This window comes from Chlamydotis macqueenii, chromosome 2 (assembly GCF_036417535.1).
Source record: "Chlamydotis macqueenii isolate bChlMac1 chromosome 2, bChlMac1.mat, whole genome shotgun sequence".
Taxonomy (NCBI): domain Eukaryota; kingdom Metazoa; phylum Chordata; class Aves; order Otidiformes; family Otididae; genus Chlamydotis; species Chlamydotis macqueenii.
In genome coordinates, this window is record NC_141557.1 from 163,183,105 (window position 1) to 163,196,570 (window position 13,466).

General features: G+C 57.2%; 2 protein-coding genes across 2 annotated transcripts; both read right to left on the reverse strand.

Moving 5' to 3' along the window:
- Window positions 1-5,848: 5,848 nt before the first annotated feature.
- LOC147601884 (feather keratin 4-like) lies at window positions 5,849-6,157 on the reverse strand. Its single transcript, XM_086742707.1, has one exon. The coding sequence runs from the start codon at window positions 6,155-6,157 to the stop codon at window positions 5,849-5,851; it is 309 nt and encodes a 102-aa protein (XP_086598833.1).
- A 4,034-nt stretch (window positions 6,158-10,191) lies between these two features.
- Window positions 10,192-10,500, reverse strand: LOC147601885 (feather keratin 4-like). The gene has a single exon (XM_086742708.1). It carries the CDS (start codon window positions 10,498-10,500, stop codon window positions 10,192-10,194), a length of 309 nt encoding a protein of 102 aa, XP_086598834.1.
- Window positions 10,501-13,466: the final 2,966 nt, after the last annotated feature.

Here is a 13,466-nt window from a genome sequence, read left to right on the forward strand (position 1 = left end):
GCTCGTGGCTGAGGAAGATGAAAGGAGGCAGGTAGGAGCGCTTGGGGACTGGATGTATGTGAGTCCATGCAGCCTGAGGGGTCATAGCCACGAGTGCTGACGGACCTGGCTGGTGAGTGGCCCTGGGTGGCCACTCTCCATTATCTTGGAGAAGTCTTGCTGCCTTGGAGCAGTACCTGCTGGCTGGAAGGGAGCTGATCGTCCTCCTGTCTTTGGGAAGATCAGGAAGATTTGGGAAAGTAGAGGCTGGTGAGCCTGACCTCGTCCCTGGTGAAGGTGATGGATGAAATGGTCCCAGCAAGCAATGCCAAGGCCAGGAAGGACAAGAATGTGGTGGGGAAAGGCTGCCATGAATCTACAAAACAGAAATTGTGCTTGACCAACCTCCATGACTACTATGTTGAAGTGACAGTGTTTCCAGATTAAGAGAGAGCCGTGGCCGGTGTTCACCTAAGTTTTCAGTAAAGCCTTGGACACTTTCTCCCGTTGTGTGGTCATAGAGAAGCTGAGAAGGTGTGGGTTGCGTAAGTGGCCAGTGAGGTGGGGTGCACAGTGGTTGATGGTCTGGGCCCAGAGGCTTGTGCTGAGTGTTCCAAAGTGCAGTTGGAGGCCAGTCTCAAGTGGTGTAGCCCAGGACCCAGATCCGTGGGGCCAGCACTGTTGAGCGTCCTCAACAACCCTTGCGCTTGGTTTAAGCGAGGCCAAGAGTTTACAGGGCAGCGGTGAGAAGATTGTTGCAGCAGTTCGGGGAAGGTGACCTGGCTCTGTCTCTTCAGCACTGGAGAGGACCCCTGTGAATTCCTGTGCCCAGTTGAGGGCTCCCCAGTGGAAGAAGGCCATGGAGTTAGCGGAGCGAGTCAGGTGCAGGGCCACCCAGAGCTGATAGGTTGGAGAATCCTTCCTTTGAGGAGAAGCTGGGAGAGCTGGGAGGTGTTTTGTTCTAGAGGCAAGGCCCCGCAAGGGAGAAGTCATCAATGTGTCCAAATCCTGGATGGGAGGGAATGGAGAGAGGGGAGTCAGACTCTTCTTGTCAGTGCCCACGACCACTGCAAGTGGAATGGAGAAAGCTCCAAAGACGTGTTGTGTGCTTGGAAGAGAAAGCAACACTTTTTCATTGTGAGGGAGGTCAAACAGTGGAAGCGGTTGTGCAGAGAGGTGTTGGTGTCTCCGTCCTTGGTGATACTGCAAACCTGACATAGGACATGGTCGTGGACAGCCGGCTTGAGGTGACCCTGCGTGAGCAGGTTGGGTTGAACTGGATGCTCTACAGAGGTGCCCAAGGGCTCAGACACCTTTGCCGTGACAGCGTTTTGCAGCAAGCAGCTCTGGCACGGCACCGCCTCACAGGGAATGAGGTGGGGTGTGTTCTCCTGCCCACAACACTCCCTTTTCTGTGTCCTTCTCTTGAGGCCGTGTCCATCCGACCCTGGCGGCAGCTTTGAAGTGAGAGTAGGCATTTGGGAACAATTGCATGGGATGCGCGTGTCAGGGCCTTTGGCAGACACGACCAAAGCACAGGAGAGGTGAGGTGTCATCGTTCAGCTCATCCAGTGGCCCTTGTGTGGTGTGGTTTGTGGGTGCCTTGTCAAGAGGGGACCCCATTTCCTCGCAGCCCTGGAATGCTGTCTCAGCTTTTTAGGTGTGCTGGGCTCAATGGAGTGCCCTTCCACCACATTCACTTCCTCCCCACTTTGTCTCCAGCTTGCTAAGCCTGTCTTAGGCCTGGCCTGTCCTGTTGGGCATGATGGGTGTCTTGGTGCCCCTTCGTACCTGTAAGGTTTCAGCTGTGAGTACTGGGTTTGTGTGGCAAGGTTTTGGAGTGGGGGTCTGCAGGGGTGACTTCTGTGAGAAGGTGCCAGAAGCTTCCCCCATCTCTGATGGAGCCATTTCCAGCTGAGTCGGAGATGGACCCGCCGCTTGCCAATGCTGAGCCAATCAGCGATGGTGGTAGGGCCACTGTCCGAATTTATTAAAGAAGGGAAAAACGTGCCGTCAAAGGGCAGATGGAAGAGACAACAGAGAATGTGTGGGATAAAAAATTCTGCAAGCTCCATGGTCAGTAATGGAGGAGGACGAGGTGCTCCAGACGCCAGAGCAGATATTCCCCTGCAGCCCCTGGTGAAGACCATGGTGAAGCAGGTTGCCTCCCTGAGTCCATGGAGGTCCATGGAGCAGCAGATATCCACCTGGTGCCCTTCGAGGACCTGATGCTGGAGCAGATGGTTGTGCCCAAAGGAGGCTGTGACTCCGTGGAGACCCGGCATTGAAGCAGACTCCTGGCAGGAGCTGTGATCCCGTGGGGCCCACGCTGGAGCAGTCCTTGTCTGAAGAGTGCACCCCGTGGAAAGGAGCCATGCTGGAGTGTGTTGAGGAGAACTTCAGCCTGTGGGAAAGAGCCACAGCGGAGAAATTTGTGATGGACTGTCTCCCGTGGGTGGGACCCCAGGCTGGAGCAAGGGAAGACTGTGAGCAGGAAGCAGCAGCAAATGCAGCGCGTGATGAACTGACTGCCGCCTCTGTTCCTGCTTCCCCTGGGACGCTCGGGGGTAGAAGTGGAGAACCTGGGAGTGAAGTTGAGCCTGAAAGAAGGGAGGGGTCAGGAAAACATAGTTCTTTTTTTTCTGATTTCTTATTATCACATTCTGCCTCTTGATTGGCGGTTAATTAGGTTCATTTCCCCCATTCAGGTCCATTTTGCCCGTGACAGTAATTGGTGAGTGCCTTCCCTGTCCTTATCTCGACTCAGGAGCCTTTTGTCACATTTTTCTCCCCGCTGTCCATTGGAGGAGGGAAGTGACAGAGCGGCTTGGTGGGCACGTGCCATCCATCCAAGGTCACCCCAGCACAGAGCCCCATCTCCCCAGCAGAGCAGGGTCACAGGCTGGTTCCTGCCCCTGGCCCTCAGTGCCCCGTGCTGTGCCTCAGGGACCCCAGAGTGAGGAGGATGGTGATGTCACAGAGGGGGTTCTGTGTGACCTCACAGCAGAGGGGTGGGGACCACAGCAAGGGGGGGCCGTGACAGGGGACCTCGTATGGGTGTCCCCGGCCCCCTGCAGCAGGGCCAAGGAGCGCAGGGTCTGTTGCCGTGGTTGTTGACGGCAGCTGGTTCGGGGCAGAGCTGTTTAACCCGGGCATTTCCCTCCCTCCGACCCCTCCGAGTCCCCCGACCGCTTGTGTGCCCGGCGTTTGGTTTGGTTCTCGGCAGCTTTTCTCCTCATCCGTTCCCCCGTTCACCCCCCACCCCTCCCGGCAGTGGTTTTGGGGCTGTTTGGTGACAATTATCTCTTCAGAGTAGGGGAGGTGTTGATTTTGGGTCCAGCCTGCTGCCTTCTGGGAGCTTCTGGAAGCTTCTGCAGCAGCTGAGACCTGTCAGCTGCCCCCTGATTGGCCGGCTGGCTGGTGCCCCCAGACTGGCAGTTAGTTATGTGCCCCCTGATTGGCTGGTTGCTGTGGGTGTGGAGGCAGTGCCTGGCTGTGGGGCGGGAGGGCTGCGGCCGTGGGGCCGGGAGCTGTGGGAGGGCTGGTGGGGCCGGTGAGAGCCCCGGGGGGAGTGGGACCAGGTGGCGGGGGAGGCTGGGGAGTTATGGCCTTTGGGGGCTTAATTTGGGGTGAGGCCATTTCTCTGGGCAGAGTTTGTGGGGCCGGAGGGGGATTGGACGTAGCGGAGGGGAAATGGGAGACGTGGATGCTGGGCTGTGCGCCTGAGAACCTCGAGGTGATGTTTGCGCGCCGTAGGGTGATGAAGCAGAATAGACCCGAGCAGAGCAGAGCAGTGAGGTTGGAAGGGTCCAGCTGCCTGAGCACTTCAGGGCTGACCACACGTTACAGCGCGTCAGTAGGGGAATTCTCCAGCTGCCTCTGAAACACCGAAATGGGGGGCATCAGCCACCTCTCTAGGCAGCCTGTTGCAGTGTGTTCATTCCAGCCCTTCCGTGAGCTGCTTTGGCCTCCTCTGGATGCTTTCAGGTATCTTAACATCCAGCTCATTGATCAAAATCTGGAACAGAACTGGCCCTAGAATGGAGCCCTGAGGAGCACCACTGGTGAGCGGTGGCCAGCCAGATGTAGCCCCATTCACTACAACCCTTGGAGCCCTGCCCTTCAGCCAGTTCCTCACCCAGCGCATCGTGTACCTGCTCATCTCACAGCTGGACAACTTGAGCAGAAGGCTGCTCTGAGGGACAGGATGAAAAGCCTTGCTGAACTCCAGAAGAACTACATCCATCCCGTCCCTTCATCCAGGAGATGGGTGACCTTACTGTAGAAGGACATCAAATTATTTAGACAGCACTTTCCCTTTGTGAGCCGGTGTCGACTGTGCCTGATGATTGCCTTGTCCTTTAAACGGAAAGATGGTGTGAACCTACGAGTGCTGAGGGATGTACCTGATTTCCTTGCCCTGCACAGAGAGGAATCTCATGGAGCTGAGCAAGGGGAGAAGCCAAGTCCTGTTTCTGGGGAGGAGTCACTCCAGGTAGCAGGAATGGAGGGGAACCAACTGGCTAGAAAGCAACATAGCAGAGAAGGACCTCGTGGTCCTGGTGGAGAAGAAATGGACCGTGAGGGAGCAGGGAACCCTTGTGACAACAAGGGCCACCAGTCTCCAGGGCAGCATTAGGAAAAGAGTTGCCAGCCGGTCGTTGGAGGTGACCCTTGCTGTCTCCTCAGCACTGGTGAGGAGCACTGTGGGGTTCTGTGTGCAGGTCTGTGCTTCTCAGTGGAAGAAGGACATGGAGTCAGTGGAGCAAGACCAGAGCAGGGCCTCCAAGACGCTGAAGGTCCTTGAGCGTCTTTCCTCTGAGGAAAGGGTGAGAGAGCTGGGATTGTTTAGCCAGGAGAGAGGAACGCAGAGGGACGGTGTCATCACTGTTCCTAAATCCCGTATGGGAGGGAATGAAGTCAGGGGAGCCTGGCTCTTCTCCGCAGTGCGCACTGCCAGGACCAGAAGTCATGGGCAGAAGTGAAAACAGATGGAAATCCGTGGGCCAAGAGGGCAAGGCTTTTCCAAGGTGAGAAGAGTGGAAGAGGTGGTGGAGTCTCTGTCCTGGGAGATGAGAAACGGTCCATGGTTCCGGACAACCTGCTGTGGGGGCCGTGGTTGATCAGGGGAGTTTGAAGCACGCGCTCTGCAGAGTTCCTGCGGAACTGGATAACTGTGTGGTGGTGTGTGCTGGGAGTGCTGGAGAGTCCTGCTGGGGAAGAGTCAAGTGTGTGCTGGCACGGGGAGAGTTCATCAGAGGCGTGCGCAGGGGAGCGTTGTCCTGTTACGGCTTTGTCTGAGCCAGCGATGGGCTTATGTCACGTTCTGGAAGCCCCTCAGTTGCTGACAGACATTGTAGGAGAGGTTCTTGTGACCCTTAGTCACCCACCATGATGGCCTCCTGAGCCCTGGCTTTGTGCCGGTTGGAAGAGCCTTGAAAGGCAGAGAAAGAGGAAAGGCAGAGGAGGCATCTGATGCTGGAACGCAGGAGAACTTTATTAAGGGAAAATATTGAAGAAGCCGGAGCAGCAAGTGGAAGGGAGAGGGTCTAAGATGCAAGTAGGGTGACCATCAGCCGAGGTCCTTTCCTTGCAGAGATATTGCCACAGCACTGGGAACCAATGTTTGCAGCGCAGTGTACTGGCCATGGCAGAAGGGGCGATGCAAAGAAGCAAGTAGAAGAGCAGGCGGCACGTGGGCCACGTTTCCGGGCAGCTTGGGCTGTCCCCTTCTCTGCTTCCCTGCTGGATGGCTTCAGAGGAGGAGCTGTGAAGGGTGAGTCCATGTGCCAAGAAGGGCCCGTAGATGCGTCCTCAATCCATGCTGTGGCTTGTAAGGTGTAGGTGGTTGCTGTACTGGCGAGGGCCCTTAGCAGGGGTAGCAGGCTCTTGTGCCGCGGAAGCAGCCCAGGCCTCCAAAGCCGTAGCCGTAGCCAGCGGCAGCGGAGGAGACGGGCACTCCCTGGTCGCTGAGGACGTTGCCCACGGCAGCCGATGCGGAGGATCCGACGGCGGTGTTCTGGGGGAAGGAGCTGAGGATGGGTCCTGGCAGGGTGACCAGCACGGCGGGAGGCTGGATGAGGACGCGGGAGTCCTGGCACTGCCTGACGCAGGGCTGGTTGCAGCTGTCGGCCAGCGGGGTGGGCGCGCAGGGGCGGCAGAGGTCGTAGCAGGCCATGTGTGTGGTGTGGAGGGGCCCTGGAAGAGAGGGTGTTGAGAAAGCGGAGGGGCGTGGGGGTGTTGGGGGCGGTGTTTGCGGAGGGCGAGGGAGTGGGGAGGCCTGGTGTGGGGCTGTGGGGAGCGTGGTGGTGGGGAGGGGTGAGGGCTGCTGGGGCTGGGGCAGAGCGTGCTGGCAGAGGCGGGGCAGGTGGGGCAGGAGAAGGAGGGGCAGGGGCTTGAGGCTCACCTTGTTGAGCGTGGAGGAGAAGGCGTCAGGAGAAGTGTGTGAGGGAGAGAGGCGCTGGGCCGGCTTTTATGCTGCTCCCCAAGGGGCGGGACAGCGTTGGAGCATGACGGCATTTTTCAGCAAGGCGTCCTTGCGTGGTGCCACAGCCACGCCAGCAATGAGGCCAGGGGTGTTTCCCGTGCCACAATTCTCATTTTCGTGTGCTCCTGTTCGGTACGTGTCCATCCGACCCTGGCGAAGGCTTTTAAGTGAGCGTGTGAGAAGCCGGAGTCCTGGTGTTGATGGTTCGGGTCCGGGCGGGCAGGAGACGCCACCAAGAGGTGGAAGAGGCGGCGTGTCGTCAGTGAGGTCATCCTCTGTCACTGGTGTGTTGTGGTTTACGGGTGTGTTGTGACGCTGGGGCCCAGTCATCCGGTGGCCCTTGAGTGGTGTGGTTTGTGGGTGCGGAAGGAAGGCACGCTGTGCGAGGAGGCCGTTCTGTGAGGTCAGGAGGGGACCCTGCTCCCCAGAGGCTGCTGTAGCCCCTCCCTAGAGCTCCCCTTAGCTGAGGCCGGCACATTTGCAGCTTGGGCTCTGGTGTGACGTGTCCAATTAAGAGCAACAAAGCTTCTGAAGGCTCTAGAGAACAAGACTTGTGAGGAGCGGTTGTGGAGCTGAGGGTGTTTAGGCTGGAGAAAAGGAGGCGGAGGAGACCACCTCTCTACAGTTACCTGAATGGACATTGGAATGACACGGGTGTCAGTGTGTTCTATGTAATAAGAAGTGATTGGACCTTGACAGGCTGGAGAGTTTGGTGCATGAAAAGCTCATGAAGTTTAACCAGGCCAAGTGCAAGGTCCAGCATATGGGTTGGGGCAATCTCAGGCACAAATCCGGACCAGGCAAGAACTCAGGGCAGCGCTGAGGACAAGGACTTGTGAGTAATGGTGGATGAGAAGCTCAACATGAGCCAGCAATGTGCACTTGGAGGCCAGACAGCCAACCACATCCTGGGCTGCATCAAAACTGTGGCCAGCAGGTTGATGGAGAGGATTCTGCCCCTCTGCTGCACTCTTGTTACACCCCACCTGCAGCACTGGGTCCAGCTCTGGAGCCCCCGACATCAGAAGGACGTGGAGCAGTTGGAGAGGGTGCAGAGGAGGCCACGCAGATGCTGAGAGGACTGGAGCAGCTCTGCTGTGAGGCCAGGCTGAGAGAGCTGGGGCTGTTGAGCCTGGAGAAGAGGAGGCTCCGGGGAGAGCTGAGAGCGGCTCCCAGTGCCCAAAGGGGGCTGCAGGAAAGGTGGGGAGAGACTCTTCAGCAGGGCCTGCTGGGACAGGACGAGGGGTGATGGTTTCAAAATAGAGGGAGGCAGATTCGGATCAGATATTAGGAAGAAATTTCTTGCACTGAGGGTGGTGGGTCACTGTCCCAGGTTGCCCAGAGAGGTGGTGGATGCCCCATCCCTGGAAACATTCCAGGCCAGGTTGGCCGGGGCTGTGAGCAACCTGATGTGGTTGGAGATGTCCCTGCTCCTTTCCATGGCGTTTGACTAGGTGGGCTTTGAAGGTCCCTTCCAACCCAAACTGTTCTAGCATCCTATGATGCTATGACAAGAGTTAACACTCTCAAGCTGAGCCAGGGAAGGTTTAGATTGGATGTTAGGACAAAACTGTTCACCGAATGCGCTGTGAAGCATTGGAACAGGGCCCTCAGGGAAGTGTTTGAGTCACCGTCCAGGGCCATATTTAAGAGTCATACAGACATGGCCTTAGGGACATGGTTTAGTGGTGGACTTGGCCATGATGCGTTTACAGATGGACTCCATGCTGTTATGGGTCTTCTGCAACCTGAATGATTCTGTGATTGGGGCGCCCTGCAAGGACAGGGGAGTTTCTGGAGAGCCCGTGAGTGTGGGGAGAGGGAGAGGGGGAGCGGGAGCAGCAGGCAGGGGAGGTTGGTGAGGCAGGGCCTTTGGGGTCTTTAGTTGGAGTGCGTGCTGAGGGGTGAGGCCACTTCTCTGCGCGTTGTTTGGCAGAGAGAAAGAGCCTTTGGAGATCGCTGAGCTCACTAGAGGGGAGCATGCAGCACGCGGCTGCAGAGCCGAGGTTCTGGTGGTGGTGGATGCATGGCCAAGGGTTGATGAACGGCAGGGCTTGCCCCAGTTGAGGTGAGTGTTCTGGAGACTTTTTGTCAGTTGAGCAGAGCTTGTTGGTGAGGAAGATGAAGGGTGGTGGGAAGGAGTGCTTTTGGTTTGATGTAAGCAAGTCCATGGGGCCTGACTGGTCCTAGCCACAAATGCTGAGGGAGCTCGCTCAAGTCCTTAGGAGGCCACTCTCCAAGAGCTTGGAAAGACCACGGTGCCTGGGAGCAGTTCCTGGTGTCTGGAAGAGGACTCATAGTCCTCCCATCTTGAAGAAGAGCTGGAAACAAGATCCGGTAGGCCAGAAGCAGCCGAACCTGACCTTGTTTTGGAGAAATGTGGTGGAGGAAATCATCCAAGACAGCACTGCCAAGCCCAGGAAAGATGAAGTAGATCGGGAGTCGTCGGAGTGAATTTATGGAAGGGAAACCACCCTTGACCAACCTCAGTGTCCTCTGCATTGGAGTGACTGGCTTTGTGGACAAGGAGAGAGCTGTGGCTGGTGCTTGCCTCGAAGTTTTACTAAAGCCTTTGACGCTTCCTCCCCTTGTGGGCAGTGGCTCCTTGTGGGCAAGAGACTCCAGGGCCTAATATGGAGGAGCGTTGCCAGCAGGGTGGGGAAGGTGATGTGTCTGTCACTCTTCAGCACTGGCAAGGAGAATGGAGAAAGCTCCAAAAACGTGCCCTGTGTTTCAAGAACAAATGAACCCTTTTTCAGTGGTAGAGTGGTCAAACAGTGGAAGCAGAGAGATGTGGGAGTCTCCATCCTCGGAGATACCAAAAAGCTGAAAGGACATGTTTGTGGACAGCCTGCTTGAGGTGACCCTGAGTGAGCAGGTTGGGTTGAACTGGATGCTCTGCAGAGGTTCCTTGTGCACTGAGTGATTCTGTTGGCAGTGATTCTGCTGCTGTGATGGGCAGAGAGTCGTTCTGGGGAAGAGACCTTGTCAAGTGCGTGCTGGCGTGGGTCGCTTCCAGGAGAGATTTGGGTAGATGTGCACTAGCATGTCCAAGACTGCGTTTGGTTACGTGAAGGGCTTGTGTCCCATTCTGGAAGCTGCCCTGTGCTGCTCTCTGTTGTTGTTGCTGGGGACACACTTCCTAAGTGAAGGCTTGTAGCCCTTTCCCACCCACCCCAATGGGCTGTTGAGCCCTGGCTTTGTGCTGGGTGAGATGGGAAGAGCCTTGGGAGAAGAAAGGAAGAGGAGGCGTCTCAGTCTGGGATGCAGGAGAACTTTATTGAGGGGAAAAAAGAGTGAAAAGGCAGGAGCACCAAGTGGAAGGGAGCCAGTCTGAGGTGCCAGTCAGGCGCCCATCAGTCGAGGTCCCTTGTGTGAGCTGGATGCTGCCAGAGCACCAGGATCTTCCTGCTCTGTGGTTGCAGTGGCACACTGGAGGACCCTGGAGATCTTTGGCTTGTCAGCAGGTGGATACAGCAGAGCATACCAGGAATACTAGAAGAGGCAATGTTAAAAATGAAGTGGAAGAAGAGAAGGAGAGACATGGGCCATGTTTCCAGGCAATGCAGGCTGGGCCCCTTCCGTGATTCCTTTGCTTTGTGGCGTGAGAGAAGGAGCCATGGATGGAGAGCCCATGGGCCAGCAACAGCCTGGAATTGCGTCTTCAATCCATGAGATGGCTTCCAGGGTGTGGGTGGTTGGAGTCAGGGGTGGTGTCAGGGCCCTTAGCAGGGGTAGCAGGCTCTTGTGCCGCGGAAGCAGCCCAGGCCTCCAAAGCCGTAGCCGTAGCCAGCGGCAGCGGAGGAGACGGGCACTCCCTGGTCGCTGAGGACGTTGCCCACGGCAGCCGATGCGGAGGATCCGACGGCGGTGTTCTGGGGGAAGGAGCTGAGGATGGGTCCTGGCAGGGTGACCAGCACGGCGGGAGGCTGGATGAGGACGCGGGAGTCCTGGCACTGCCTGACGCAGGGCTGGTTGCAGCTGTCGGCCAGCGGGGTGGGTGCGCAGGGGCGGCAGAGGTCGTAGCAGGCCATGTGTGTGGTGTGGAGGAGCCCTGGAAGAGAGGGTGTTGAGAAAGCGGAGGGGCGTGGGGGTGTTGGGGGCGGTGTTTGCGGAGGGCGAGGGAGTGGGGAGGCCTGGTGTGGGGCTGTGGGGAGCGTGGTGGTGGGGAGGGGTGAGGGCTGCTGGGGCTGGGGCAGAGCGTGCTGGCAGAGCCGGGGCAGGTGGGGCAGGAGAAGGAGGGGCAGGGGCTTGAGGCTCACCTTGTTGAGCGTGGAGGAGAAGGCGTCAGGAGAAGTGTGTGAGGGAGAGAGGCGCTGGGCCGGCTTTTATGCTGCTCCCCAAGGGGCGGGACAGCGTTGGAGCATGGCGGCATTTTTCAGCAAGGCGTCCTTGCGTGGTGCCACAGCCGCGCCAGCAATGAGGCCAGGGGTGTTTCCCGTGCCACAATTCTCATTTTCGTGTCCTCCTGTTGGGTACGTGTCCATCTGACCCTGGCGGCAGCTTTGAAGTGAGCGAATGAGAAGCCGGAGTCCTGGTGTTGATGGTTCGTGTCCGGGCGGGCAGGAGACGCCACCAAGAGGTGGAAGAGGCGGCGTGTCGTCAGTGAGGTCATCCTCTGTCACTGGTGTGTTGTGGTTTGCGGGTGTGTTGTGACGCTGGGGCCCCAGTTCCTGGCAGCCCTGGCAGCTGGTCTGGGCTCTGGAGGTGTGCCACGCGTGAGGACAGGCTCCCCCTTCCATCACGTTCGGTCACTCTGCGCCTTGCTCCCAGCTCGCTAAGCCTGTCTTTAGGCCTGGCCTTCCCTGTTGGGTGTGCTCTGTGGGTGTCGTGGTGCCGCTCTTGCTCGTAAGGTTGTAGCTGGGAGAAAGGAGGCCGCCTGTTTGGGGCTGTGGCCCCTTGGTGCCCTCCCTGGAGGTAACAGTGCGGTCAGGCCGAGGAGCGCTGTGTGGGAGAGCAGGACGTTGTCCTGGCAGCGTTGGTTCAGAGCTCACACGCGCTGTGCCATCAGGAGCCCCGCCATGCTCCCCAGGGCTGGTGTTGGCCCCTCCGTAGCGCTGCCCTGAGCTGGGGCCGACACGTCTGCAGCCTTGGTCTGGTGAGATGCAGTGCTTGATGTGGATCACCCTCGCAAGGACAGGACAACTCTTGAGTGTGGCAAGATGCAGAGTGGGACTAGGAGTGGCACGTAGGGGAGGTAGATGAGCAGGGTCATTCAGTTCTTTACTTGTGATGAGTGTTGAGGGCTGTGGCCACTTCCCTGCAGTGGGAAAAGGATTTGGAGATGGCAGAGGCCATTGGAGGTGAGCGTGCAGCACCGGGCCGCAAGGCCGAGGCCCTGGTCGTGGCGTCTGCATGCTCAAGGATTGATGAATGGCAGGCTGATGGCCTTGGGTGGCCACTCATCATGACCTTTACAAGGTAATTGAGCCTCGCAGAAGTTCTTGAAGACTGGAAGAGAGCTCCTACCCCTCCTATCTTCAATAAGGTCAGGAAGGAAGATCTGGGAAACTAGAGACTGCTGAGCCTGATGTTGTTTCCAGCTAAGGATCGAGAAAATCCTCCTGGAAGGCAATGTCAAACCCACAAAGGCCAAGAAGCTGATGACATGTCATCAGCATGGTTTGACCAAGAGGAATTTGTGCTTGATTGACCTCTGTGTCTTCTGCGTTCAAGTGACTAGCTTTCTGGATGAGCAGAGAGCTTTGCCTGGTGCTTACCTTTCTTGTACCACCTGTGCTGCTTTCCCCTCATTGCATGCACATAAAGAATCTGACAAAGCACCTGTTGTGTAAGCGGCAAGTGAGGTGGACTGCGAAGAGGATAAAGGACTGGGCGCAGAGCTTTGTGATGAGTGGGCCAAAGTCCAGCTGGAGGCTGGTCTCAAGTGGTGTAACCCAGGACTCAGCCGTGAGACCAATGATGTGTAACGGGCTGGAAGCTCACCAGCTGCCAGTGCGTGGTGTTGCTGGGGTCATACTTCCTAAGAGAGATCTTGTGGCCCCTTTCCACAACTCCCCATGGCCTGTTCTGCTGAGTGAAGTTGGAAGAGCCTTGGGAGAAAAAACGAAGAATGGAAGGCTTGGGTAGGGAGGGGACTGCAGGGTTGCTTTCTTTGGGGAGATACCAGCAGCTTTCCCCGTGTCAGATAGAGTCAGTTGCTGCTGCCTGAAAGACGGACCCACCATGGGCCAAAACGCAGATGATCAGCAACATCTACGTATTAATTTATGTGATAACGTACTTAAGAAGGGGAAAAACCTGCTGCACAACAGCAACCAGAAGATAGGAGTGAGAATATGTGAGAGAGAGAACTCTGTCAAGGTCTTTGAAGAAGGAGGGGCAGGAGGTGCTCCAGGCACCAAAGCAGAGATTCCCCTGCAGCCCGTGGTGAGGACCATGAAACACGTTGTCCCCCTGCAGTCCCTGGAGGTCCACAGTGGAGCAGAGATCCAAGTGCAGCCCATGGAGGACTCCACGCTGGGCAGGTGGATGTGCGCAAAGGAGGCTGTGACCCTGTGGAGAGGAACCCCCGCTACAGCAGGCTCCCAGGAGGACCTGTGACCCTGTGGAGAGGAGCCCGTGCTGGAGCAGGTTTTGTAGCAGGATCTGTGACCCTGCAAGGAACCCACACTGGAGCAGTTCACTCCTGAAGGCCTGCACCCTGTCAAAGGACCCATGCCGGAGCAGGTGGTGAAGAAATGCAGCCTGCGGAAGGAGCCACATTGGAGAATTTTGTGAAGGACTGTCTCCCTTGGGAGGGACCCCACGCTGGAGCAGGGTAAGAATGGGAGGAGGAAAGATCGGCAGAGAAAATGTGCGACGTACTGACCGCAACCCCTATTCCCCATCACCCTGGACCGCTCAGGGGCAGGACATGTTAAGATTTGTTTTTATTTCTCATTATCCTACTCTAATTTTGATTGGCAATAAATTAGATTAATTTCCCTGAGTGCAGTCTGTTTTTCCCATGACTAATTGAGGCGTGATCTCCCCCACC